Here is a 26,758-nt window from a genome sequence, read left to right as displayed (position 1 = left end):
AAGAGTAAGTGAGAGAGCGAGAGAGACATAGAGAGAGAGAGAGATTATCAAAGGGAACCGGCTCCTTATTGATGGAGAGCTGGCTCATAAAGCCTTTTCGTTCACGAACGACTTTTCACGAACGACAACACCCTCTCTATATTCGCATATTTGCGGAAATTAGACACTTTTTCTTTTTTAAAATATATCGACTTCTATTGAGCTGCTTATACAACGTGAAGGGAACAAAAATAATTCTAATGTAAAAAATGAGTGGGTCATGAATGGAAACCTAATCTACATTTATGGAGACCCTGTCCTGGCCAACAGGGGACAAAATAGTGCGTGAGGAAGTGCACTTCCCAGCATGCCATGCGCACCTCAGTATTTTTCTACTGTATTTCATTTTTTGAGAAAGTTCTCTGATGCAGAACGTTTTGTTAATTTGTTTTGTTTGACGAGAAGTGTAAAAAAACGTCCAGAAATTAAAAAAAAAAATTCAAATGTAAATAATTTGTGCGACATGAAGAAAATTTCACATTTTGTTCGTTTATTTTGCTACTGGGCAGAATACTGCCGATAGAAGTGCACTTCCCAGCATGCCTTGCGCACCTCGGTGGTTTTCCTTTTCTTTTTAAGTGAGTGAGCTTGTGTTTTTTCTCCTCATATAAAACGATGCCCAATATGTCTATAATACATGTAGAATTACTAATAATTTGAATGTAAATAATCATGTATAACGTAGCCCATTTTTCCCAGAAGGGGACAGAATAAAACAGTAACATCACTATCCATGACAATTCCTATACTGAGACACTACATTTCCCAGCATGCCTTGCACACCTTTTTATTACCCTTAGTTCCCTTTTCCCCCGTAAGTATGTTATAACTTCAATGATAATAGTCATATGAATATGTCAGTTGAAGGGACATAAAAGCGTGTAAATGTGTCTTTTCTTGTGAGTGTATCTTCCTTTTAATACCTTGGCGTAAATTTAAAAACTACCTATTTTATACTTTAATACGATAAGCGTTAAAATATGATATGTTTATGTATAGCCTACAAAGGAAAGGACTGCTAGTTTCTCAAGAACATGCAGTAACGTTTTGTGTGTATTTTTATCGATATCAGTGATGAGTAATTGATAATTAAATATCAACTATTGAGTTCTGTTAAATTTCTGTGTTAAATAATACCTGAAAGACTTCGCGCAGGGGAAATTTATAAACTACACTCTCCACCGCGCCCTCTAGTGTCTAAACGTCAGAACTGAGGACAAAAAGTTGCCACGACTGCAGCAGTTTTGCAGACTCCACAGCTCCAATATGTGCAAGTTGGCGAGCTATTACACACTGTGCGTCTTTGTGTGTTTTCAGCTCCATTTTACTAGCGTTTGGGCGGAAGATGAGGTCAAGATCGAGGTGGTTTACCAACCTGAAACTTGTGAAAAAAGGAGCAAGAAAGGAGACCTGATGAATGTCCACTACGATGGCTACCTCCAGAAAGATGGGTCAAAGTTTTACTGCAGGTAAGAGAGGGGGAAAACGTTTGTTATTTGAATCAAATTTCTACTGTTTGTGGTTTAGGAATGGATGGGTAGCTGATGCTCTTTGGTCACTTGATCTATTGGAGCGGCCATCGGTCAGAAGTCATTCACATGTTGCATCCTCATTCGAGAAAGTCTATACCAGGGGTGTCAAACTCATTTATGCTCGGGGGCCACACGATAAAACAAACATTCTCTCTGGGGCCGGTTTAGAAGATTAGAGAGAAAGAAATAAGAGAAAGATAGGGAGAGAAAGGTAGAGAGGGTGGGACAAAAATGAGAAAGAGAGAAAGAGAAACAGAGGCAGAGAGCGTGAGAAACAAGAGATAAAAACAAATAGTGAGAGAGGGGAAAAGAAAGAGAAATAATGAAATCCAAAGAGAAATAGAAAGAGAGAAAACGAGGAGAGAAGGAGAGGAAGAAAGAAAGGGGAAAGCAAGAGAGAGAGGGAAAGAGAGTAAAGGAAAAAATGAAGAGAGAGCAAAAAAAGAAAAAAGACATAGAGAGAAAGAGACAAAAAGGAACAAAGAAAGAGAAAAAGAGACAGAGAGTGAAAGAGAGAGAGTGAGAGAAAAATGGAGGAAGAGAGAGGAAGAGAGATTAGAGAGAGAGAGAAATACAAGTACCGCGTTTGTGAGAGGCACCTGGCTTTGGCAACATCAAGTGGACTTATTTCAACCTACAGCTCTCTTTCTCTTGCGCTTCTCTGAGCGTTGTCTCGCGGGCCGGATCCAATCCCCTGGCGGGCCTGATCCGGGTCGCCTGTTTGACACCTGTGGCCTATACTCTATGTATAGTAGAGCCCTGGGATACGACATGAATCCGTTCAGAAGTGGGGATCGCAAAGTGAAATTGACGTAAAGGGGGGGATAGACACCTTTTGTAATGAGTTCCAAATCTCCGGTAACCCAGATAAAAACATTAAAAGGACAAAACGGTACGCAGCAAGTAGTATATTTGTGTGTATGAGTCACAAAAACATTATGAATAAATATACATTTAATAATAATATAATAATAATAATAATTTCCTTGTATTGTCATTCTGTGTAACAATGTACACAGAACGAAATGTCGATTGCACCTGACCCGTTGTAGCGAGCCGATGCAGCCAACAGAGGGCGCCGCCGACCACTTTTTAAGTCTTAGGAATGACTCGGCCGGGGCGCGAACCACCGACCTCCCAGTCTCAAAGCGGGCGCCTTACCATCTAGGCTACTGGGAAAAACGTAGATTTTATTAACCTGTGGTGTGACGGGATTTGAATTGGTTGAGTAGAGTAACAGGCGAATGCACAGGAGGGAGGAATGGTAGAGTAATATACAAAAGATTTGAAAAATTTGAGGATTATCATACCATTGGAATATTTTCTCACTTTAATCGCCTTTTTTTTTAAAATAACAGTCCCAGCGGTCAATTGGTTAAGGCCATGCAACTTAGCAAGTGTAGGGATTCATTTGCATTATTCGTGTCTCTTGATCAATGCCAGCTTTGTTTCCATGGTTATGTTATTGCTTCTCCATTTAGCATCAGCGCCAGCCTTTCGATTTTCTTTGCCAGTTTTGTTATTTTCGTACTTAAACCTTGGATGAATGACCTAAAAGTACGTATATATATTATTCAACGAGTGGAGTCGATAATTAGCGGGGACAACACGTCGAGAGTGTTTCCTTTCAAAAGAGACCGAAACCGTCCAGAATCTCCAAACGGTTCAACAACAGCATTCAATTCACTTTGGCTGCGTTTTGGAATGAGATTTTATGAATTTTACAGGGGTTAAACTTAAGTGAACAGCGCCCTCTTCTAGGGAGCTTTATTAGGGTTGCTGTCTAAAATCCGTGAAATAACCGAGGTGGCTTGTGATTACACAATTGCACTTCGTCACAATGTTGATTAGATTTCAGTTAATCGTGCAGCCCAGTCTGTTTACTATCACTGTTTGTGAATTTCCCTACGGGGATGAATATAATATCTATCTATCTATCTATCTACCTATCTATCTAGACATCTATCTATCTATCTATCTATCTAGACATCTATCTAGACATCTATCTATCTATCTATCTAGACATCTATCTAGACATCTAGACATCTATCTAGACATCTATCTATCTAGACATCTACCTATCTAGACATTTGTCTATCTAGACATCTGTCTATCTATCTAGACATCTGTCTATCTATCTAGATGTCTATCTATCTAGATATCTATCTAGACATCCATCTATCTAGACATCTATTTAGACATCTATCTATCTAGGCATCTATCTATCTATCTATATAGACCTCTATCTAGACATCTATCTATCTAGACATCTATCTATCTATCTATCTAGACATCTAGACATCTATCTAGACATCTATCTATCTAGACATCTACCTATCTAGACATCTGTCTATCTAGACATCTGTCTATCTATCTAGACATCTGTCTATCTATCTAGATGTCTATCTATCTAGATATCTATCTAGACATCCATCTATCTAGACATCTATTTAGACATCTATCTATCTAGGCATCTATCAGTCTATCTAGACATCTATCTATCTATCTATATAGACATCTATCTAGACATCTATCTATCTAGACACCTGTCTATCCATCTAGACATCTATCTAGACATCCATCTATCTAGACATCCATCTATCTAGACATCTATTTAGACATCTATCTATCTAGGCATCTATTTGTCTATCTAGACATCTATCTATCTATCTATATAGACATCTATCTAGACATCTATCTATCTAGACATCTGTCTATCTATCTAGACATCTATCTAGACATCCATCTATCTAGACATCCATCTATCTAGACATCTATTTAGACATCTATCTATCTATCTAGATATCTAGACATCTATCTAGACATCTATCTATCTAGACATCTATCTATCTAGACATCTAGACATCTATCTATCTAGACATCTGTTTATCTAGACATCTATCTAGACATCTATCTATCTAGACATCTATCTATCTATCTAGACATCTAGACAGACATCTATGTATCTAGACATCTATCTATCTAGACATCTGTCTATCTATCTAGACATCTGTCTATCTATCTAGACATGAAATGAAATGAAATGAAATGATCTGCATTTATATAGCGCTTTTCAAGTCAATGACTTCCCAAAGCGCTTTACATTGTGCTTCACATTTCCCAATAGCGGCCGTGATCTGTGCAGCCATGTAAGGCGCTAACCTGCTTATTGGGGGTAATTGGGGGTTCAATGTCTTACCCAAGGACACTTCGGCATGTAACACGGACAAGCCGGGATTCGAACTGGGATCCCTTAATCCTAAAACGATCGCTCTACCTCCTGAGCTACTGCCGCATCTATCTAGACATCCATCTATCTAGACATCTATCTAGACATCTATCTATCTAGACATCTGTCTATCTATCTAGACATATATCTAGACATCTATCTATCTATCTAGACATCTCCCTAGACATCTATCTATCTAGACATCTATCCGTCCATCTAGACATCTATCTATCTAGACATTTATCTAGACATCTATCTATCTAGACATCTATCCGTCCATCTAGACATCTATCTATCTAGACATTTATCTAGACATCTATCTATCTAGACATCTATCCATTTATCCAGACATCTGTCATGACATTATTTTCTGGCTGTATTCCTTAATGAATTTGAATTTTTATTTCAATATTTCAGCCGAGATGACAGAAACGGCCACGCGCAGTGGTTTGTCCTGGGCGTGGGACAAGTGATCAAGGGCCTCGATATCGGAATGCTGGACATGTGTGTAGGGGAGAAGAGAAAAATAACGATTCCATCCAGTTTGGCATTTGGAGAGAAAGGCAAAGGTAACCGGTTGGATGCCATCACTATTCTTGTCTTTTACTTCATTCCAGCTTCTTTCGTTTTGTGTCTTTACCTTACAGTTTCTGTCAATGAGCAGAAGAAGGCCTCGCATCCTCTTTCCTGTCTCTGTGTGGCATGACTGCAAGCATGCATTCAGGTTTTAAGGTTCTTCACTGTTCTTCCTTCAGAACATCTTTTTTTTGCTTGTTCCTTGAATGTGAACGCTCTCGTTCCGACCAGTCTGCATGCCATTAAAGTAACACAATCTGACTCGTGTGACACTACTGTAGGGATTTTTCAAGCTGTAATTTTTTAAATCGTTAGGATTGAAACAAATTATTCTTTATTGCAATCAGTTAACGAATTTGCCTCTAGGTGTTGCTGGTACTCCACCATAATTCTCTGAAGGATGGTAGAATCTCCTTCACTGATAGATTTTTTAAATTACATTATTACTTTAAGTTCTTTGAGTTCTGATATGAATTACTAATCCCAAGGAAATGGATTCAATGGACGAGGCCAATTGAAATAGCATACACAATTTATTAACATAGAGAATTAATGATAGGGAAAAACAAAAGGGAAGGCGCTGGAGATTATGGGAGTTCGACCACTGAAAGTCTGGTAGTTACTAGCACAAAAAGAAAGTTTCCTGCTATAATGCTAGTCGATTTGAGGAGATTCCTTTTGTACAGAAAAAAACGCTCATTCCCAAGAACCAGCAAATATGGTGTTGAATCTGAAACTATCCTCTTACTTTTTGTTGCGGAGAGATTTGTTCTCGTGTTCTGGATGGTAGCAACGAATGGTCCACGTGCCGAACTCCAGACCGCAGTGCAGGCCCGCGCCACACGTCCGACGCGCAACGAGTTAGCCAGCCAGTCAAGTAGCAGAAAAGAGAGTGAGCTATCGATCAGCTCCTCTTTTTATGTGGACCAGGGACGCTTGACCAGATTATGCCTCACCTAGACAATTTTGCTTTCCCTGAAAAAGTCACATTTATTTATTGTCCAATGTCTGTTTTGGCCCATATTTATCTCTTCCTTTTGGGTTTTTCTTTGCCACTCTGCCTTCAAGGCCAGCATCTCTGAGTCACCTCTTTGCTGTAGACGTTGACACTGGCGTAATAGCAGGTACTATTTAACCAGGCTGCTAGTTGAAGACCTGTTAAGCGTCAATTTTTCAAATTAGAGACTCTATTGTATCCGTCATCTTACCACTTCTTTTTCTACTCGGGTTAGAACCTGCTCGTGCTGTTCTCTGAAAGAAGTAGTACATACCGTTGTAGGAGATGTTCAGTTTCTTGGCCATTTCATTATTTATTACAATAGACTGTCGACTTTCATGAAAAGTTCTCTTTTTCCGGCCATTCTTAAAGTTTAATCACACCAACAATTGCAATGATCCTGACGAGCTCAAAGGAGGGTCCGTTTTTTAGCTTCTTTAACCAGCTAAACTGTTTTCAGCTAAGCTAACATCATTGCCAAGGGATTTCTAATCATTTATTAGGCTTCTAACGCAGTTAGCAAGGGCGATGTACTATTCAAACACTGGAGTGCTGGTTGCTGGAAATGGACCTCTATATCCATATGGAGATAGTGCATTAAAACATATTTGCAGCTAAAATAGTCATTTACCATGTGAACAATTTAGAGGGTGTATTTCTGATTAGTTTCATGAATTTTTATTGAAAAAAAAAACCCATTGTGTGTACGTACAGTGGCTTGCGGATCTATTTCACCCCCTTGAATTTTGTGACCTTTTGCCACATTTCAGACATCAAGATATAAAACTGTAATTTCTTGTGAAGCATCAACAATAACTGGCACACAATCATGAAGTGGAACACACTTTATTGGATATTTTCAACTTTTTTAAACAAATAAAAAACGAAAAAGTGGGTGTGAAAAATGATTCAGCCCCTTTACTTTCAGTGCAGCAGCAGCTGTCCAGAAGTTCAGTTAGGAGCTCTGAATAATTCAATGTTGATCTAAATGACTAACGATGATAAACGGAATCAACCTGAGTGTAATCAAGTCTCTGTATAAATGCACCTGCACTGTGATCGTCTCAGAGGTCTGTTTAAAGCTTAGAAAGCATCATGAAGAACGAGGAACACACCAGGCAGGTCTGAGATACTGTTGTGGAGAAGTTTAAAGCTGGATTTGGATACAAAAAGATTTCCCAAGCTTTAAACATCCCAAGGAGCACTGTACAAGCAATAATATCGAAATGGGAGGAGTATCAGACCACCAATATTGGGCCGTCTCCCTAAACTTTCAGCTCATACAGCAAGAAAACTGATCAGAGATGCAGCCAAGAGGCTCACTTTTTCGTTTTTTATTTGTTAAAAAAGTTGAAAATTTCCAATAAAGTGTGTTCCACTTCACGATTGTTTCCCACTTATTGTTGATGCTTCAGAAGAAATTACAGTTTATGTTTGAAGTCTGAAATGTGGCAAAAAGTCACAAAGTTCAAGGGAGCCAAATATTTTAGCAAGCCACTGTATATACATTTCTACTTCGGAGTGTAGTATCTCTAGTCTCGTGTATTTTCACTCACTGAAGTTATAAAATAAACGACAGCATTGCTTAATAAACCAATTCAAAGTCAATTTGAAATCCAGGTCCCGTCCCACCCGACGCGACGGTGATATTTAATGTGGAGGTCTACTCCGTGTCTCGAGGTCCACGCAGCATGGAGGCTTTCGGACAAATAGACCAGGATCAAGACCGGAGTCTCACAAGAGCCGAGGTACGAACAATCAATCGTGGGCACATCAAAAACTGAAAACTAAGGTTCGCCGGTGTGTTTCTCTTCTTAGATCAAAGCCCGCTTAAAGGCGGATTACGAGAAGGACGGCAAGCCGCGGGAGGACTCCTTCTACGAGAAAATCATCTCCGACATCTTCCGCAAAACTGACACCGACAAAGATGGGATCATCAGCGCTGATGAGTACAACATTTATAAACACGATGAGCTCTAGTCCTTTCCACACTAATTCCTTCTAGTCTGTGACTCTTTTTTTACTTTACAAATGTGTTTTGGGGTCAGAAAACACTGAAGTTAGTGAACTGAAAGATATGTTTTGTGAAGAAAATGATTCTTATCGCAGGATGCAGGTGATTTAAAGGGACGCTGTGTAATATTTGACCACTAGATATCGCTGAATCGTGTTGTTTCACTGAAAATGAGTGCTACATACCACAAAGAAGACGACAAACTATAGAGACTCAAAGTGATCAAACTGCACCAGTTTACTTCTCATTTACTTGGTTCTACAGCACGCAAGCATAAGGTTTTTGGGTACTTGTAGCAGCAAGATGCCAACAATTATGTCATCTCCCTGTAGGTGAGGCTCATGTCATGTGAAATAAATGCAAATTTGTTGATCCATGAGTGCTGAAATTTGCCCGTTTATATGATAGTTTATTTATTTTTGCTTAGTTTTGTGGATCAAAATTGTTTTTTAATGGATTACGTTTTTTTTAACCACTTGGAGGTGCTAAATACACGCTGTCCTTGTGGCCTTGTACCCCATCCATTCATCCATCCATCCATTATCTGCACCAGTTATCCTCAGTAGGGTCTCTGGGGGTGCTGGAGCCAAACACAGAGCTCACATTTTAATTATGTTATTACTTTAAGTTCTTTGAGTTCTGATATGAATTACTAATACCAAGAAAATGGATTCCATGAGGCCAATTGAAATAACATACATAATTTAGCTCTGGACAATTTGGACCGGTCAATTAACCTGAAATGGATGTTTTTGGAATGTGGGAGGAAACCCACGCAAGTATGGGGAGAACATGCAAATTCCGCTCAGGAAAGCTGGTAGCTGGATTTGAATCCATGACCTCAGAATTGTGCCACAGATGTGCTAACCACTGCGGTGCCGTGCTGCGCCCTTTTACCTTACTATGATAAAAAAAAAAAGAATCAAAGGTGGTTAATGATCCTAATATGTCAAACATGAATAATGTTATCATATTTCTGCTCAGAAAAGCGATTCAATAATCCAACAAATTCTATTTTTGGAAGGAACAACAGCATCCCTTTTTGATGTGTATTATAATTAAATTATGCAAAAACAGAATAAATCTTTTCTAGAGGCTTTTTTGGAAAGAAAACTCGGTATGAGTCAATTTGTTGTTTGTTTTGGACACCGACAGTGTGATCAAAGTTGACAATATTCCCCAACTAATATTAATTTATATTTTACAGTACTCAAATACTTTGGATTTTCCTTAGTATATTATGCCAGTTTATAGCCAATTAAAAAAAATGCATTTTCTATATAAACAGTGTCTGAAATAATGTCTGCCCGGACGCCCGGGGCGTGCATCTTTTACGTCGGGCATACAACTTATAAAACGTGTCCGCCCGGGTGGCCGACTTTTCCAAGAAAAAAAAAAAAAGCGAAAGATTTTTTTAAAAAATCAAACGTTTGCTTTATTCCAATTTTGAAATCTTCGTACGGTTTGGAAATTTCGGAATATCTGTTCGTTTGGAAATTTGCATACTCGGCAGCCGATCAGAAGCCTGCATCGAATAACTTTGTGCTTCCAGACTTTCCCGAGCCTTATAAGGTCATGCATTTAATATAATTTTCCACAGTAGGCGCACAGAGAACACAAGAAAAATGGATAAGTGGTTAGGAATCAAGCCAAAACCTCATCCCCAGAAGAAAGATTCAAAAGAAGCGAACAAAATTGGTGACGCTACAAATTGTAAACGTACATTAAAGGCATCGTGGAAAGAGGAGTTCACGTGGCTTGTAGCAGTCGACGCAACGCAAACATTGCATGAATGAAGATGAGTCAATACAGGTACATACCGATGGCAGATGGAAAACAGCCATGTCATATACATGCAATGAATGTTATAAGTAGATTTATAATAAACTTAATTTTAAAGTGTCATTCTGTTATATATTCTGATTATCAAGCCTTAATACTTTGCAACAACGGGTTTTTTTGCGATGAGTCGTCTTATTGTGTTTCAAGTTGTGAAAAATGGGGCTGGCAACTTTTCAGAGTTGTCTGCCCTGTTGTCCGCTAACTTTTTGTCACGAGTTTCAGACACCGATATAAACCACAAAAACCAATCCAAGCGATCCTCATTTTAGTACTTACAAAGTTCATGTTTTCTTTATTTACGGTCCTCTGCTGGTCACTTGCAGTAACAGCAAGTTTGATGTGTGTTTTTAAAGTGATAAAATTGTCTATGAACCACTTTCGACTGAAAACAAATCTTAAATGCTACTATGAAAAAAAAACAAATTATGAAAATTCTCTTCATGCATTCTTAGTGTTTGCCAACTCTGATTCCAAAGAAAAAATTTGTCCCTGAATTTAATAAATGAAAGACGGAATCATCCTTGATTTTTATTTTATGCACATTGACATTTTTTTACATAAAGACATTTTACTTCAAGTGCTAAAATATACAAGAAAAAGTTGCTGCCTTCGAGTTTATGAAATTCTCATCTTTACTGGTGGCACCTTGATGGCCGCCGCCCTCACCTGCGCCGTGAGGTCCACGCCCAGTGGTGCCCTGTAAATGACATCAAATTTTCTTCATCTTATCTGCATCACAGACGATATTCCCGGAATCCGCGTACATACTTTGGCTCATAACTGACATCCGAGTCTGGAGGCAGAATTCCTTTCCCTTCCCTGAGCCGCTCGACTCCGTTCCTGATGACACGAGGAGAGGATCATCGATAAAATTCCGATTTTCAGGCGGGCAAAATGTTTACGCACCACGCGATCATCACGCCGTTATCGGTGCAGAATTTGGCCGGAGGGCAAAGGAGGCGGAGGCCCGTTGTGTCGGCGATGATGCCGAGAGCTTTGCGAATGTACTGGTTGCTCGCCACGCCTCCTGACAGAACCTGGAACGTATTGTTAAAGTGAAAGTGTGTCAGGGTTTACCACTAGAGGTCACTTTAGCTCAAAATGGGGCTGAAGCCTGTGCATTAAAAAGAGACACGAGAGAAACTAAGATAACATTGGGCAAAGGATGAATTTCAGCTTGCGACTGGACATGAAAGCCTTAGTTAATCCCCTTTAGTGACATCAAAGTTACAGAGCCAGCTGGAGCAGCTGAGAAGACGCAATAGCCGAAGTTGGTCGGACCTGGTGCGAGCAGCTAACTGTAGCGTCTAATAAGAGAAGCTACTAGAAAGCCACATGCCTGAAAAGCGTTACTCAGCTGTGGAAGGCAAGGAAGAAGCGGGAGCACCAAACGACAACAAAGCCAGTAAAGGATTCCAAGAGTGTTGGTACCCTGCATCACAGAAATCAGTAAAATGAGTGGCTAGAAAAGAAAACAGTGGAAAAAGGACTTGCTGATGACGAGCGCCACATGCCTGAATAATGTCACTCAGCTGTGGAAGGCGAGTGACACTCAAGGAAGAAGCGGGAACGCCAAACAATAACAATACCAGCTCGCCGTGAGAAGCTATTAAAAAGGCCAGTAAAAGATTGCAAGAGCACGTGTACCCTGAATCATGGAAATCAGTGACATGAGTGACTAGAAAATGAAATAGTGGAAAAACTGTGGCAAAGACAAACTACAAATACTTGAATAACTTAATTCGGCTTTGGCAGGCGAGTAATGCTCCTTGACGAAGCAGGAATGACTAACAAGAGCGTTTTTACCATGCATCACAGAAATCAGTCAAATAAGTGGCTAGGAAAGAAAACAGTGGAAAAAGGACTTGCTGATGACGAGCGCTACATGCCTGAATAATGTTATTCAGCTTTGGAAGTCGAGTGACACACAAGGAAGAAGCGGGAGCACCAAACAGTAACAAGGCCAGTAAAAGATTCCAAGAGCGTTGGTACCCTGCATCACAGAAATCAGTCAAATAAGTGGCTAGAAAAGAAAACAGTGGAAAAAGGACTTGCTGATGACGAGCGCTACATGCCTGAATAATGTTATTCGGCTTTGGAAGTCGAGTGACACACAAGGAAGAAGCGGGAGCGCCAAACAATAACAAGGCCAGTAAAAGTTTCCAAGAGCGTTGGTACCCTGCATCACAGAAATCAGTCAAATAAGTGGCTAGAAAAGAAAACAGTGGAAAAAGGACTTGCTGATGACGAGCGCTACATGCCTGAATAATGTTATTCAGCTTTGGAAGTCGAGTGACACACAAGGAAGAAGCGGGAACGCCAAACAATAACAAGGCCAGTAAAAGATTCCAAGAGCGTTGGTACTTTGCATCACAGAAATCATTCAAATAAGTGGCTAGAAAAGAAAACAGTGGAAAAAAGACTTGCTGATGACGAGCGCTACATGCCTGAATAATGTTATTCAGCTTTGGAAGTCGAGTGACACTCAAGGAAGAAGCGGGAGCACCAAACAATAACAAAGCCAGTAAAGGATTCCAAGAGTGTTGGTACCTTGCATCACAGAAATCAGTAAAATGAGTGGCTAGAAAAGAAAACAGTGGAAAAAAGACTTGCTGATGACGAGCGCCACATGCCTGAATAATGTCACTCAGCTGTGGAAGGCGAGTGACACTCAGGGACAAAGCAGTAGAAGCCAACAATGAAAATAACAGCTAGCGATGAGCCAAGTGGCTTACAATAGTGACTAGAGAAGGAAAACGTGGAAAAAAAAAGTTAGAAATGGAAGGTTATATGCATGCACTCACCAATGTGGGCTCAACCGGAGGCAGCATTCCATTGGCTTTGCAAAACAAGATGGCTCGATGCGTGCGTTTGGCCAGGTGACACGCAATGGTGTGCTGCGTGGCGGCTGCGATGTCGTTCACGCAGGAAAGAAGAGTTCCGCGTTCGATTCCTGCCGTTAAAGTTATTATTATTATAATTGTCGGGATCGGACGATATGGGCTTTTCAGGGCTGAGGTGTTCCGATTATTAGTATTGAAAGGAAACCCATAACCAATATTTCGAGCCGATAGTCATTCGCTGTAAAAGCTTAAACATTGGCCTAAGAATTTTTTCACGATGCAAAAAAAATAATTTGTTAAAAATTCAAAGAAAATTTTAACATTTTACAGTAAATATATTTGCACAACAACACAAATAACATGACTCATCTTTCACTTGAACCAAGTACTTAAAAAGCTGTAGAGCACAGGTGCCAAACAGGCGGCCCGCGGGCCAGATCAGGCCCGCTAAGGGATTGAATCCGGCCCGCGAGACAACAGAGAAGCGCAAGAGAAAAACAAGCTGCAGGTTGAAATACTTCAACTTGATGTTGCCAAAGCCAGGTGCCTCGAACAAAGACACTGTACTTTATTTATTTCTCTCTCTCTCTCTCTCTCTCTCTCTCGCTCTTCCTTTGTTGCTCTTTGTCTCTTTCTCTCTCTGTGTCTTTTTAACTTCTTTTGCTCTAACTTCCTTTTTTCCTTTCCTCTCTTTTCTCTTTCTCTCTTCCTACCCTTCGCGCTTTCTCTTCTCTTTTCTCTCCTTCTGTCTTTCTATTTCTCTTTGGATTTTTTCTTCTGCTCCCTTTCTTTTTCCCCTCTCTCACGACTTTTTATCTTTTGTTTCTCACGCTCTCTCCCTCTCTCTCTCTCTCCCTCTCTCTCTCTATCTCTTTCTTTTCCACCCCTTTTCTCCCACTCTGTCTCTGTCTCTTTCACTCTCTCTTTTTCTCTTCCTTTGTTATTCTTTGACTCTTTCTCTGTGTGTCTTTTAACCTCTTTTGCTCTAACTAGTGCTGAAAATACAGTAATGTTATTATTCTCTAACTTCCTCTTTTTCTTTTCTATCTTTTCTCTTTCTCTCTTCATACCTTTGCGCTTTCTTTTCTCTTTTTTCTGAAATAAAAATGATCTGCATTTTTATATAGCGTTTTTTGACTTCCCAAAGCGTTTACAATGTGCTCCACATTTCCCAATAGCGGCCTTGCAGCCATGTCAGGCGCTAACCTGCTTATTGGGGGTATTAGGGGTTCAGTGTCTTACCCAAGGACACTTCGACATGTAACACGGACGAGCCGGGATTCGAACTGGGATTCCTTGTTCCCAAGACGAGCGCCCTACCTCCTGAGCTACTGCCGCCCCTTGATATATATATATGCTAATGGGTACATGCTAACAAGTTATGCTAATATATTCATGCTTACAAATTACGCTAATGGCTACATGCTCACGAGTTATTATAAGGGCCAAATGCTAACAAGTCATGCTAACAGCTAAATGCTAACTAGATAATGCTAACAAATTAGGCTTACAGTTACATGCTAATGGCTACATGCTAACAAATTATGCTAATAGCTACAGACTAGCGAGTTATGCTAAAGGCTATTTGAAATGAAATGATCTGCATTTATATAGCGCTTTTCAAGTCAAGACTTCCCAAAGCGCTTTACAATGTGCTCCACATTTCCCAATAGCGGCCTTGCAGCCATGTAAGGCGCTAACCTGCTTATTAGGGGTATTAGGGGTTCAGTGTCTTACCCAAGGACACTTCGACATGTAACATGGACGAGCCGGGATTCGAACTGGGATCCCTTGATCCCAAGACGAGCGCCCTACCTCCTGAGCTACTGCCGCTCCTTCTGTCTTTCTATTTCTCTTTGGATTTCTTTCTTCCTCTCCCTTTCTTTTCGCCCTCTCTCATGACTTTTTATCTTTTGTTTCTCCCTCTCTCTCTTTTTCTTTCTTTGTCCCGCCCTCTCTCCTTTTCCCTCCCTCTTTCTCTTATTTCTTTCTCTCTTTTTCTTTCTCTTTAATCTACTAGTCCTGCCCCCGACAGAATGTTTGTTCTATCCTGTGGCCCCTGAATTAAATTGAGTTTGACTCCCCTGCTGTAGAGTATTCAATGTTTAGTCAGAATTCTGTTTCGTAATGTCAGAAAATAATCAAACAAAGGCAAGACATGTGAAGTGAATACTTTGTTTTAAGTCGATCACATAGAAATGTTATCTGACTGATACTGGTGGAATGTGAGGTTGGGGGGGCGTTAGCTCGCATTGGTGCTTCAAAGGTTGCCGTGACAACTCCACCACAGGGGGTCCGACTCTCCCAGGAGACAGGAACCCAGGGCTCGTACACGTCTCACCTCGCAAGGGCATGAGGTCATCTCCCTCGAGAGGGGTGACCGACAGCAAGACAAACACATACAAAAAAAGAAAATAAAAAAGGGAAAAAGTAGCAAAAAACACACACAACAATTTTTGGGGACCATGGCCAACCCAAATGCCCAAACACCCAAACAAGTTAGGCACCTCGGCACCTAAGTTTAAGCATGCTTTCGTCCCTCCAGATGAAATGGGACACGAGAAAGCGACCATCTCACTCTGGTCAGGGTGACACAACACACTCTTTTGTTCAACAGCAGGGCCCGACAGCTTTCGCTGGTTTACCCCTGCCGTATCATAGAACACGTCCAACCATCCCACTATCCTTTAACAACACCCGAATAATAACATTACCATATTTTCCGCACTATAAGGCGCACCGGGTTTTAGAGCGCACCCCGAAAAAAATAGTTTTTGGTCCTATGTTTGACATACAAAAGACGCACCGGATTATAAGGCGCTACAATGGGAACGTGGACAAAACAGTCAGATAGTTCAGTCCAACTTATTACCCCCTTAACATTCCCAAAGCTTGCAAAGACGCAAATACGTGTCGAGAACACGTGCGGATGCGGTGTCCGTACGATGTCGCTCAAATGCATTGTTCCATCATTCGGAAGGTTAAAGTCTTGGGATTCAAGAAATGCCAACCATTCCTTAGTTTCTATTTTCTTTTTCGCTCGCAACTTTACTGTGCATATGACAATAAACACTTGAAATTGAGTTGAATTTAAAAATAGACACTCCATTCCATCCATTATCTGCGCCGCTTATCACAGAAACATCGAGTTTAGTCTGAAACAAGATACAGGGAAAATGTATAGCCAGAGTAGCTCACCGAAGTCGTTGTGTTCAATAATAATGTCCAGCCATGCTCCTCTTATATCCGTGAGTGTAGTAAATCCAGGAGAATAAAATATTTACAAATACAGAATTGTAAAAAAATGCTTTCTGTATGCCGTCAACCACGTGCTATACACATTCATCTTTTTCGGCCAATTGCAGGCTTTGTTTTGCCGCTTCAGCCTATGCCAGCCTCTAAATGATAAAAAGGATCCGCCTCTTGACCTCCGAATAACTTTAGCCAATAGTGATCGATTCAACTGATGATTGACACGTCTTTTTCGGCCAATTGCAGGCTTTGTTTTGCAGCTTAAGCCTATGCCAGCCTGTAAATGATAAAAAGGATCCGCCCCCTTTACCTCCGAATAACATTAGCCAATAGTGATCGATTCAAATGATGATTGACACATTGGTTAGCCAATGAAACGCCGGTAAATAAATCCCAGCATACATCGCGGACTACTTGGCGTTCGGGGGAAAATCTAGTCGGCGGCTGCAAGTTAGTTGCAAGACTTTGCGACTTGATATTGATCCATATATAAGGCGCACTGTATTATAAGGCGCATGGTCAGCTTTTGAAAAAAATAAAGGCTTTTGGGTGCGCCTTATAGTGCGGAAAATACGGTAATTCTATTGCAATGAAGAAAAATAGTGCCGTCGTGACCACAGCTTCCCTGAAGACCTGGTTCCTCATACCTTCCTCTGCTTCTTTTCTGTCAATGGTGGTTTGAAGGTGACTCCGAAGCCCGGCAAAAGAGAAACAGCAGTCGCGTATTTGTCCCATGGGCGTCCTCAAAGGAAATTTGAAGCGGTCGCCGTCTCGGGCCAGCCTCTCGATGGCTTGTCCTCCGCTTAGCGTGGTGCATTGTGGGTGCTTTGTCAGCGACAGACGCCTCGCCACCTGGAAAACCGAATTTGAAATCGAACGTCAGGCCACCGAGACGACGCTCAGAGAAGCGCGAGAGAAAAATGAGCTGCGGGCGTGGGCAAACGTTTTGAGATGCCGACTCGTTTGAAACCCTTTGCATAAAAGCCTGACCGGAAGGCAAAAAAATGGCGGACTGTTGTCTTCCATTTTTTGCACATGTCCAGAGCGTCTCGGCCCCTCGGCTTTGTAGCGTATAATGATTTGACCGATAACGGATAATGGATAATTGATAAAGAATATAGAACAATAAACCTTACAACCCCCCCCCCCACCTTGGGAAAAAATATAAGTGATTTAAAATAAAAAGTACCAAAAAATGTAGAGAAACCAAAATATACTGCAAGTGGGGAAATAATTAAGAAAGATGGCAAAAGAATTATATGTGGTTTCTATTCGGTAAATAAAATAAACTTCTTTAAACTATTATCTCTGATTGTGTTTTACATTAGGCATTTCAAACATATTGCCCGTTAAAAGATTAAATCCGGCCTGTCTTAAGTCAGTGTTTAGGTCAGGGGTGTCAAACAGGAGGCCCGCAAACCAGATCAGGGCCGCCAAGGTTTTTAATTCAGTCCCGGGACAACACCCGGAGAAGCACAAGAGAAAAATCAGCTGTTTGAAATATGTCCGCTTGATGTTGCTAAAGCCAGGTGCCTTTCACAAACTCTCTCTCGCTTGCTTCCTCCCTTATTCTCTCACTCTCCATCCCTCTCTCTCTTTTACTCTCTCTGTCTTTTTCTCTTTCTTTGTTCCTCTGTCTTTTTTTCTCTGGTGTCTTATTACCTTTTTTGATCTCCCTTCCTTTTTTCCTTTTTCTCTCTTTCTCTCTCTCTTGCTTTGACATTCTCTCTTTCTATCCTTCTCTTTTCTCTCCTCTTTATTTCTCTTTGGATTTCTTTTTCTCTCTATTTCCCCCTCTCTCACTGTTTTTCTTTTTATCTCTTTTGTTTCTCACATTCTCCCTCTCTCTTTTCTCTCTCTCTCTCTCCCTCCCTTATTCTCTCACTCTCCATCTCTCGCTCTTTCACTCTCTCTGTCTGTCTTTTTCTCTTTCTTTGTTCCTCTGTCTTTTTCTCTGTGTCTTTTTACCTTCTCTCTCTCTTTTCTCACTTTCTATCTCTGTTTCCCTTTCTATCCTTGCCTTTTCTCCCATTTCTGTTTGGATTTCTTTATTTCTCTCTTTCTTTGCCCCTCTCACTATTTCTCTTTTTATCTCTTATTTCTCACATTCTCTCGCCTTTCTCTTTCCCCCTCTCTTTCTCCCCCTCTTGTTCTTTTATTTCTCTCTTATCTCTTTTTCTTTCTACTAGTCCGGCCCCTAGAGAATGTTGGTTCTATCGTGTGGCCCGTGAGGTAAAATGAGTTTGACACCCCTGGTCTAGGTCATTTCTATCAAGTTACGATTCTTTACATAAATGCAAACCAAATGTTCTCCCCAGCCACTAGAGTGCAGTGTTGAGTTTGTATAGCGTGGTGAGTATGTTCGGGTGTAAAACTGCATTCACTCCACTGCTAAAATAAAGCTTTTTTTTTCTCATTGTTCGTGAATAAATGAGGTGTGTTCGGAAAAACAAAATTAAAAATGTGGACATTCTTTAACTGATCCTGCCTCAAAATCGAAATTCCGGATCCGGTCCAAGTGCTCAACTGAGTTTTTAACATGTCTTGCTTTGAGTAAATAGGTGCCGAGTTTCGTTCGTGAGGTTTATAATCGCTTAATAAGGGAAATGGCAATCTTTATTAAGGGGAGCAAGTGGCTGAGGTCGATAGGTATAGCCTAGCTCTGGGTTCCGGTCTCCTGGGAGAGTCGGACCCCCTGTGGTGGAGTTGTCACGGCAACCTTTGAAGCGCAAATGGTGGGTCGTTTGCCCACCCCCTGGCCAAGAGCATCCTTCCTCACCTTATCCAGAGTATCGCCCGGAGCTTCGTCCAAAGTGCGACCCAGCAAAAGGAAATCATCCACGCCGCGCGCCACGGCGAGCAGCGAGTGCCCCCCCGACACCAACAGCACCAAGAACGGGAACGAGACGGGCCGAATGAGCCGAACGGTGAGGGCGTGCGCCTCCATGTGGTGGATGGGTATAAAGGGCGTTCCGTGGCGCCCGACGAAATCCCGGCTGAACTCCACGCCGACGGCCAGACTCAAGGCCAGACCTGGTTTGACGGTGGTGGCTACCGCCGAGAGCTGACCCGGGTCCACGTTGCTACGTCCGAGCGCCTCCTGGACCACCTGGTGGATGTGATCCCTATGAAGCTGCTGGGCCACGGTAGGGATGATCCCGCCTGTCCTGCGCGTTACACAGTCATGTAATGACCACAAATTACCGTATTTTCAGAACTATAATCCGGTGCGCCCTATATACCGGAATATACGGTGGATAAAATTAAATGACAATGCCTATGGTAACTGTTCTGCCTTTGAGGAACATATAAAGTGGTCTTCGAGCGCTCTCCGGTCATTAAAAGCGTTCTTATAACAACCAAAATAGTATTTGTTCATGCATCTATCCAATGATCAAGGTTTTATCCATTATTCTAGACCACAGGTGTTAAACATGCGGCCTGCAAACCAGATCCGGCCCGCCAAGGTTTTTAATTTGGCCCCGGAGAAGCACAAGAGAAAAATAAGCTGTTTGAAATTTGTCCACTTGATGTTGACAAAGCCAGGTACCAAACGCAAAGTCCCTGGAGCTATATTACTTTGTTTCTCTCTTTCTTTTTCCCTCTTTCACTGTCTCCTTCTCTCATTTTTACTCTTTTTTTCTATCTCTCTTTATAAATCTACATGTTTCTTTTCCTCTCTCTTTTTCACTTTTTAACTCCCTCTTCTCTCTTTCTGTCTCTCTTTCTCTACCTCTCTCTCATTTTCTTTTTATTTTATTCTCTTTCACTATCTCTTCTCTTTATCTCTTTCTTTCTCCTTGTCTCCTTTTCTCTATCACTCTCTATTTTTCTCTATTTTTCTCTCTCTCGTTACTCTCTTTCTTTCTCTAAGTTTCTCTTTAATTCTGCTTTTTCTCTCTTTACTAATTTTTCTGCTCTCTCTTGTTTCCTCTCTTGTTCTCTCAGTCTTTTTACACATTCCTTTGTCCTTTTTTTCACTCTTTTCTCTTTATTTTGTCTTTCTCTCTAGTCTCTGTCTTTGTTGTTTCTGTCGGTATGTTATTGGCTGAACTACCTCCAACAATGCCTTATTCTGCATCCACTTGCTACTCCAGGGGTATCAAAATCGTTTTTACTCAGGGCTACGTGGTAGAAAAAACACTACCATGTATGTAAAAAATTGAAAGGTCGAAAAAAAAGACAAAAAAATGTGATAAATATGGGAAAAGTATGAAGCGCACTAAAAAGGACAACAAGTGAAAAGTATTGGAAAGTCTTGTGGCTATCACTTTTGCAACATCTAGTGGACGTATTTAAAACTGCAGGTAAATAGGTCGCGGGCCAGATAGAAAGCCTTGCTGGCCCTGTTATAGTCTATCAATGCAAGCTACAAGTTCAAATGAATGTCAGGGACTTTAAGCAAAAGAACAAAGTTGTGCCTGATTTCAAGAAACCACGAGGACCAAGGTGCAAAAATATATATATATTAAAAGAAAAACGGAAACTTTGAGAACTGGCAGATAACACAAAACATGCAAGCAGAAAACTGAAGTTGCGGTATCCTGTTGACCTACACAACGCCTCAAAAAAGGTATCAAAATCTTGCTTCAAAATGTCCTAGAGAAACAAGTGCTAAGATTGTCCGATTGAAGACTTGTATTGCGGTAGTCTTCAGAATATATTCTGCCAATAAAAACTTCTCAGGAAGCAGTTCATCTCCAGCCCATTAATTCACCCAAAATTTGAACTTTTCTGAGCAAATACAAAACACTGCGGTGATGTCTTAGATGAGAAGTGGTACTATTTTTAAAGAAGCGGCTTTTTTGGCTCGGCTCACTAAAAAGAGTCGACTCTTTTGGGTTCAAAATGGCTGTTCAGGTTGTTTATGTTGCTTTCATCCCTACATTACCGATTAATATGTAATATTATGCACGGAATGACTTAAAAAGAGAGGAACAAAGACATAAAATAGGCCAAAAATAGAAACAAAACAATACAGTAAGTAAAGGAAAACAGATAAATGAAGAAAAATAAACTTTTTATTATACTCAACAGAACGACATGAGTCAGTTACCGCACCGGCGCTTTTAGATATAGGGTCTTACATTTTTCGCGGCTCAGCGCAACTATTCACCTTAATACGAGTAAATAATATATTTGTAGGTATACGGTAGCCGCTATTTTGAATGGTAACATGCTCCGAAAAGACGCGAAGTAAACAACTTGGAGGTGAGCTGTACAGCCTTTTCTCTTTGCAATCCCCACCTCAAAATGTATTCACGTGGTATCCCGAGGATCTATTATAAATCCAATTTTTTTCCCCCAAACTGGTCAAAGATTACTCGCAAGTTTCTACCATTTATTCACACTTTGTTATTGAGTTTTGCAGCCTCACCTCAGATGCACTTCTTTCTGGGAGTGCAGAGACTCTCCCAGTATATCGCCATTCTCGCTGATCACAGCCGCTCCTGTGTCATCGCAACTCGTTTCGATACCCAAAACTAACCGGGGGGGACCCGTACCAGGGGGGCTTTTGCCCACAGCAACGTCGCCATTACGCCGCCTCTGGATTGGCAACAGCAGTCGTTGGAGGAGTCTGTTCGTTTTAGAATGGAGCATGTTATATGGTATATGCAGCCCGTTTGAGAGAACAAGTGACAGAAAAATGTTATATCTTAATCGAACTTTTGTTCAAAAGTCTTCTTTGACTGATAATCATTTTAAAAAGTACAATGAAGTCACTCCATGTACGTAAAGTCGGTGTAGAACTGCTTCCGGTTCACTTCTGTGACCTCTAGGTTACGAGCATGTATAAAACTGCAAATACACACAAAAAATATCATTATTTTGATGAAATTAAAATCAAACTATTGTTTTCTTTTTTTTTCCTGTATATATTCGTCCTTTTTTACATAACCCCGGAATAATTTGTTACATTACTCAGCTGTGAGTTGTCACATGTAAACATGTACTTTCCGTGTGCCCCCACGAAATAAACCAAACAACGTACATGTTTTATTGATAAAAGCAACAGAGTGTTGTTATTGTTTGTTGTTTTTGCCATGAATGTATTCGTACTTTAATAAAGATATTTCTATCTTCTTCATAACCCGAGTGGTGTCACATGTAAATAGTTCCGTGCCTCGCTCAAAATAAATCGTTTTAAACAACGGGAAAATACATGAGTGAGAAAAAAATCAAACACTGTAGACAAAGAATCTCAAAATAATATCTGAGGACCATCACACAACAAAATGTTGCGAAGAAAAGTCATTTTATTGTCATGGGTCAAAATGAAATAACACAATTTTACCGGGGACATTTTAGCCAGTTGCACGCAGGCATCACGACGAGAAACACCTTGTAAATGGCTCCGGTTTCGAAGTTTTAATCCTCAAAAGAAGGTAACGAGCTTGTCAATGAGTTTAATTTTACACATCAAGTCGACGTTATCATTATACTTGTGCAGTATTATTGAGAGTCTCAAGTATTGGGTTTGTGCATCTTCCTCAATTCTTATTTGAGTTTCTAACCAAATTGTAAGCAAAATGGAACTCTCGTCATGCATTTCCGGTGATTTCGGGAAATTTCTTGTACCCGGTGCTCCTCAGACAGTTTACTACATCCCTGAGTTTATATCCAGGGAGGAAGAGACTTACCTTCTGCAGCAGGTCTACCAGTCCCCCAAACCTAAGTGGACACAGTTATCTGGGAGGAGGCTACAGAACTGGGGAGGCTTGCCACATCCTAAAGGCATGCTCGAGGAGAAGATGCCTTCCTGGCTCGCAGTGTATTGCCAGAAAATCTCCTCGCTTGGGGCCTTTGCCGGAAAAGTGGCCAACCATGTATTGGTGAATGAGTACAAAGCAGGGGAAGGGATCATGCCCCACGAGGATGGACCTTTGTACCACCCCACCGTCACCACCATCAACCTGGGCTCGCACACCCTCCTGGACTTTTACACTCCCGTCGATGCGGTTTCTACTCAGGAGGACGATCGTCATCTTTTCTCACTACTCCTCAAGCCACGTAGTTTGTTGATCCTGCAAGACGACGCTTATCGGAATCTCCTCCACGGAATCGGAGATCGCCAGCTGGATGCTCTCACGGAGAAGGTGCTCAATCTGGATGCCACTGAAGCGCGGTTGGGGGAGACGCTCACCCGGGGGACAAGATTGTCACTGACCGTTCGGCATGTCCCCAAAGTCTTGAAGACCAAGCTTCTCCTCGGGAGGAAGACATGAGAGAAACTAATCAAACCCGCACCACACCTTTCCTAGCCACTTGGTCCAGCGGGATCTCGAGGCATTCCCGGGCCAACCAAGAAACATAGTCTCTCCTCTCATCCTGAGGTATCCTGCCAGCACGTCATGCCGAAACACCTCAACTGGGTCTTCATTTATGGTTTCAAAAGTGTTTTTTCAAAGCCACAGATTGCAAATTGAAATATCAATGTGTTCAACAGGAATGCTTTATACATGAATGCATCTTGAACTTAATAATTAAAGGTGTGAAATCAAGGCAAATCCATTTTGAAATGCCTACTTTTGCCTGTCATCTTACACCATTTGGTCATAGTTTGTAGAATTTTTTGTAAAAAATCATTTCAAGACGATCGTTTTTCCGAAGGATATATGATTTAGCATACAATTAATGTTGACTGCCGATTTTGGTGTTAAACATGCTGTCCTTTTAAGAGACAACTCGAGGATGTCACTGTGGTTCCTTTTGACAGGCGCAGTTATTCTTGGTATGTCTAGTTCTCGCTGAAGTTGTACACAAGTGCCACAACATGTCTATGTTTACATGCAGGGTTTAGTCCGACTGCGATCTGAAAACAGAATTTTTTGGAGCAATTCGAATGAATCGTTCACATTCCTGGAGACTGATGAATAACTCCCATATACATTGGGTTTGCGAGTACTGTACTCAGATTACATGGGAGACGCGAGAGTGACATATTAATGTAGATAGATGTTGTATCTACGTTCCGCTTTTGACATTAAATAATGATGTATTTATTTCACTCACCAAAGTTAACTAACGGGGTTCCCACAGGTGCTTGAAACGTCTTAAAAGGCATTAAATTCATTATTCTAAAAATAAGACCTTAATTGGCATTAAAATGTCTTGAATCCAAATTTTGAAAGTCTTAAATGTGAACACACTGATAAGGTTATTTGTTTGAACTAAATATTTAGGAACATTTATCAATTGACCTTTTTAATTTATTACTGGTGGCAACATGGCGTGACCACAATGTTGGAGCTATCAAAATGGTGATGTGGTTTCAGTCGGATGCATGTCTAGGGTCTACCCACAATATACATAGCAACTTGGGACAATGAAGTTTACTTTCGACCAAGGCAAAGTGTATATTTAATGTTTTTCACCATGGCTAAAAGCTACCTCGGGTAAAGTGTACAAGGCAAGGTGTATTGTGTGAAAGAAATATTTGTGTTTAGTTTGTTTCAATTGTTTTGGGTTTTTTTGTCGACTTGATTTTGAATTTGATTCCAAAAGGCAGTAAAAGTCTCAAAACGTCTTGAATTTAACTTAAGCTGTAGGAAGCCTGGCTTGCCAGAAGCAGAGACTTACAGTCTACATAGATGGATACAACTGTGGCATCCACTATAGTATAAATAAATTGATATACCTGTAACAGAAATTAAAACAGAAAGGCCCCGCAGAAATCAACCAATTGCAAATGAGGTTTTAAGCCAGTAGGCCAAAGTGTATGTATTATTCATCTACTATAAGTCCCACTGTGCCTTGGGTCATCAAAATATCCCAGATGAGAGAAACTGCCTGCGCACAGTCTGATGACTTAAATGTGTTTATAAATGTGTAGTCTATTTCCAATTTGATTATTGCCTGCATGTCAACGTAGACAGTGAAACAAGACTACCTGTTCCACATTTTCGAATGTAGTGTACAAAAACTGACTACATGAATTTGGTCTAAATTCGATCCAACAGGAGGAGATTGAAAAACCCCAAAATGGAACCATTAAATAAGCGAAGGAAAGGCAGCACATGCGACTCGGACTCTTGGGTGGCTCACCCGGTCCTGTCAGACGAGCTGACCAACGCCATCGAACTGATCGAGGTCTTCGCCGCTCCTGTCCTCAACAAGCGATCTACATCCCGACTGGTCCGAGACCTCAACGAGCTTTACCCCTTGACAGACCTCCAGCATGTCAAAAGAGTCCGGGCCGCCAAATCGGAAGACGGTTGCCCTCAATCTCTGGACATCCTTCTGTGTCCGGCGAGTCAAGTTCCAGACTTGGATCTGTTAGGCGATTCGCTCGGCGAGCCTTTCGTGGTTCAGGTACCCGGTCGCCCCCCTTTGACCAGACCTCAATTCGAGCTGGCGAGCAAGCATTGGCCCACAGCTTTCCACGAGGACAAGCAGTTGACCGATGTTCTCCGAGGAGATTACTTCACCCCGGACCAGAAAGCCGAGATGCACTTGTATATGTCTGAGGCTATAACTGCCGCCCTGGTAGCAAAAACCCTCGGGATGGAGGCCGTAGGGGCGGTGGTGGTAGACCCAGTTTCCAAAAGGACCGTAGCAGTGGCCCACGATTGTCGAGGGCACCACCCACTCTATCACGCCGTCATGGTGTGCATCGATTTAGTGGCCCGGGGGCAAGGCAGCGGCTGTTATCGACTGGACGGGTACCCTGAATGCCGCTGGTTTCCGTCCCCCGTCTCGGACCCGTACATCTGCACCGGGTACGACTTGTACGTGACCAGAGAACCTTGCGTCATGTGCGCCATGGCCCTGGTCCACTCGAGAATCGGTCGAGTTTTTTACGGGGCGGTCTTTACAGACGGAGCTTTAGGGACTAAGTACAAAATCCATTCCATGAAAGAACTGAACCATCGCTTCGAGGTTTACAAAGGAGTCATGAGGCAAGAGTGTGAAGAACTTGACTCGGTCGGTCATTGATATTTTAGTACAGGGAGGTGTCTGATATGCTTTACATAAATCCAAAATAAAAGTCTTGTTTTTAGATTCGAAGTTAGCCTCTCATCTCAAAATGTCTTAGCCTAACTTGGGTTACCAAACTTTTTGAAGCAGAAAGCTACTTTTTTGTGTCCGATTAGATAGATAGATAGATAGATAGATAGATACTTTGTTCATCCCCGAAGGGAAATTCACATTTCCAGCAGCATCCCTGAGCTGAGAACAATAGAGAACAATCGAAAATAACACGGGAGCTGCTGGAGTGGCTGCCATTCGTGACGGCGCCGGAAGAAAAGATTCAATTTGAATCATGTACAAACAAACAAATAATTGAATCATGTACAAACAAACAAACAAAATATTCATGTTTCAATAAGTGGAGTGTTAATGAAATTGGGGGAAAATAATTTCTGATACTGATATAACCAGATAAAACTAATTTTAAGTTACCTGTCCAAATGAATGTTGTGCCATCTCACC

The 26,758-nt window shown here is 41.3% G+C and overlaps 5 protein-coding genes and 1 long non-coding RNA gene across 6 annotated transcripts in view; 4 read left to right on the top strand and 2 right to left on the bottom strand.

Moving 5' to 3' along the window:
• The first annotated feature begins 1,268 nt into the window (after nucleotides 1-1,268).
• fkbp7 (FKBP prolyl isomerase 7) lies at nucleotides 1,269-10,523 on the top strand. Its single transcript, XM_088353384.1, has 4 exons — nucleotides 1,269-1,508; nucleotides 5,218-5,369; nucleotides 7,994-8,121; nucleotides 8,192-10,523. Exons 1-4 carry the CDS (start codon nucleotides 1,306-1,308, stop codon nucleotides 8,351-8,353), a joined length of 645 nt encoding a protein of 214 aa, XP_088209510.1. The 5' UTR covers nucleotides 1,269-1,305; the 3' UTR covers nucleotides 8,354-10,523.
• Nucleotides 10,524-10,800: 277 nt separating this feature from the next.
• On the bottom strand, nucleotides 10,801-22,076 carry osgepl1 (O-sialoglycoprotein endopeptidase-like 1). Its single transcript, XM_088352775.1, has 7 exons — nucleotides 21,702-22,076; nucleotides 19,104-19,491; nucleotides 16,972-17,176; nucleotides 13,034-13,182; nucleotides 11,136-11,266; nucleotides 10,998-11,069; nucleotides 10,801-10,926 (listed from the first exon to the last, which is right to left on the bottom strand). The coding sequence occupies exons 1-7, from the start codon at nucleotides 21,923-21,925 to the stop codon at nucleotides 10,845-10,847; spliced, it is 1,251 nt and encodes a 416-aa protein (XP_088208901.1). The 5' UTR covers nucleotides 21,926-22,076; the 3' UTR covers nucleotides 10,801-10,844.
• LOC148352491 (uncharacterized) lies at nucleotides 11,393-13,012 on the bottom strand. Its single transcript, XR_015852676.1, has 3 exons — nucleotides 12,491-13,012; nucleotides 12,305-12,408; nucleotides 11,393-12,222 (listed from the first exon to the last, which is right to left on the bottom strand). It is a non-coding gene; the product is annotated as an uncharacterized LOC148352491 (long non-coding RNA).
• A 572-nt stretch (nucleotides 22,077-22,648) lies between the features above and the next one.
• Nucleotides 22,649-23,966, top strand: alkbh6 (alkB homolog 6, nucleotide demethylase). Its single transcript, XM_088352320.1, has one exon. The coding sequence runs from the start codon at nucleotides 22,855-22,857 to the stop codon at nucleotides 23,548-23,550; it is 696 nt and encodes a 231-aa protein (XP_088208446.1). The 5' UTR covers nucleotides 22,649-22,854; the 3' UTR covers nucleotides 23,551-23,966.
• Nucleotides 22,649-26,324, top strand: adat3 (adenosine deaminase tRNA specific 3). The gene is made up of 2 exons (XM_088352319.1): nucleotides 22,649-22,710; nucleotides 25,285-26,324. The coding sequence occupies exon 2, from the start codon at nucleotides 25,307-25,309 to the stop codon at nucleotides 26,258-26,260; it is 954 nt and encodes a 317-aa protein (XP_088208445.1). The 5' UTR covers nucleotides 22,649-22,710; nucleotides 25,285-25,306; the 3' UTR covers nucleotides 26,261-26,324.
• pms1 (PMS1 homolog 1, mismatch repair system component) overlaps nucleotides 22,663-26,758 on the top strand; it is a 42,437-nt gene continuing 38,341 nt past the window's right edge. The window contains exon 1 of the mRNA XM_088352318.1: nucleotides 22,663-22,710. The gene's annotated coding sequence lies outside the window, so the exon portion shown is untranslated. The remainder of the gene's footprint in view (nucleotides 22,711-26,758) is intronic.

Source organism: Urocampus carinirostris, chromosome 14 (genome assembly GCF_059441175.1).
Source record: "Urocampus carinirostris isolate Australia breed hairy pipefish chromosome 14, RoL_Ucar_1.0, whole genome shotgun sequence".
NCBI lineage: Eukaryota > Metazoa > Chordata > Actinopteri > Syngnathiformes > Syngnathidae > Urocampus > Urocampus carinirostris.
Note: the sequence above shows the minus strand (reverse complement) of the source record. Positions and strands in the feature narration are given on the sequence as shown.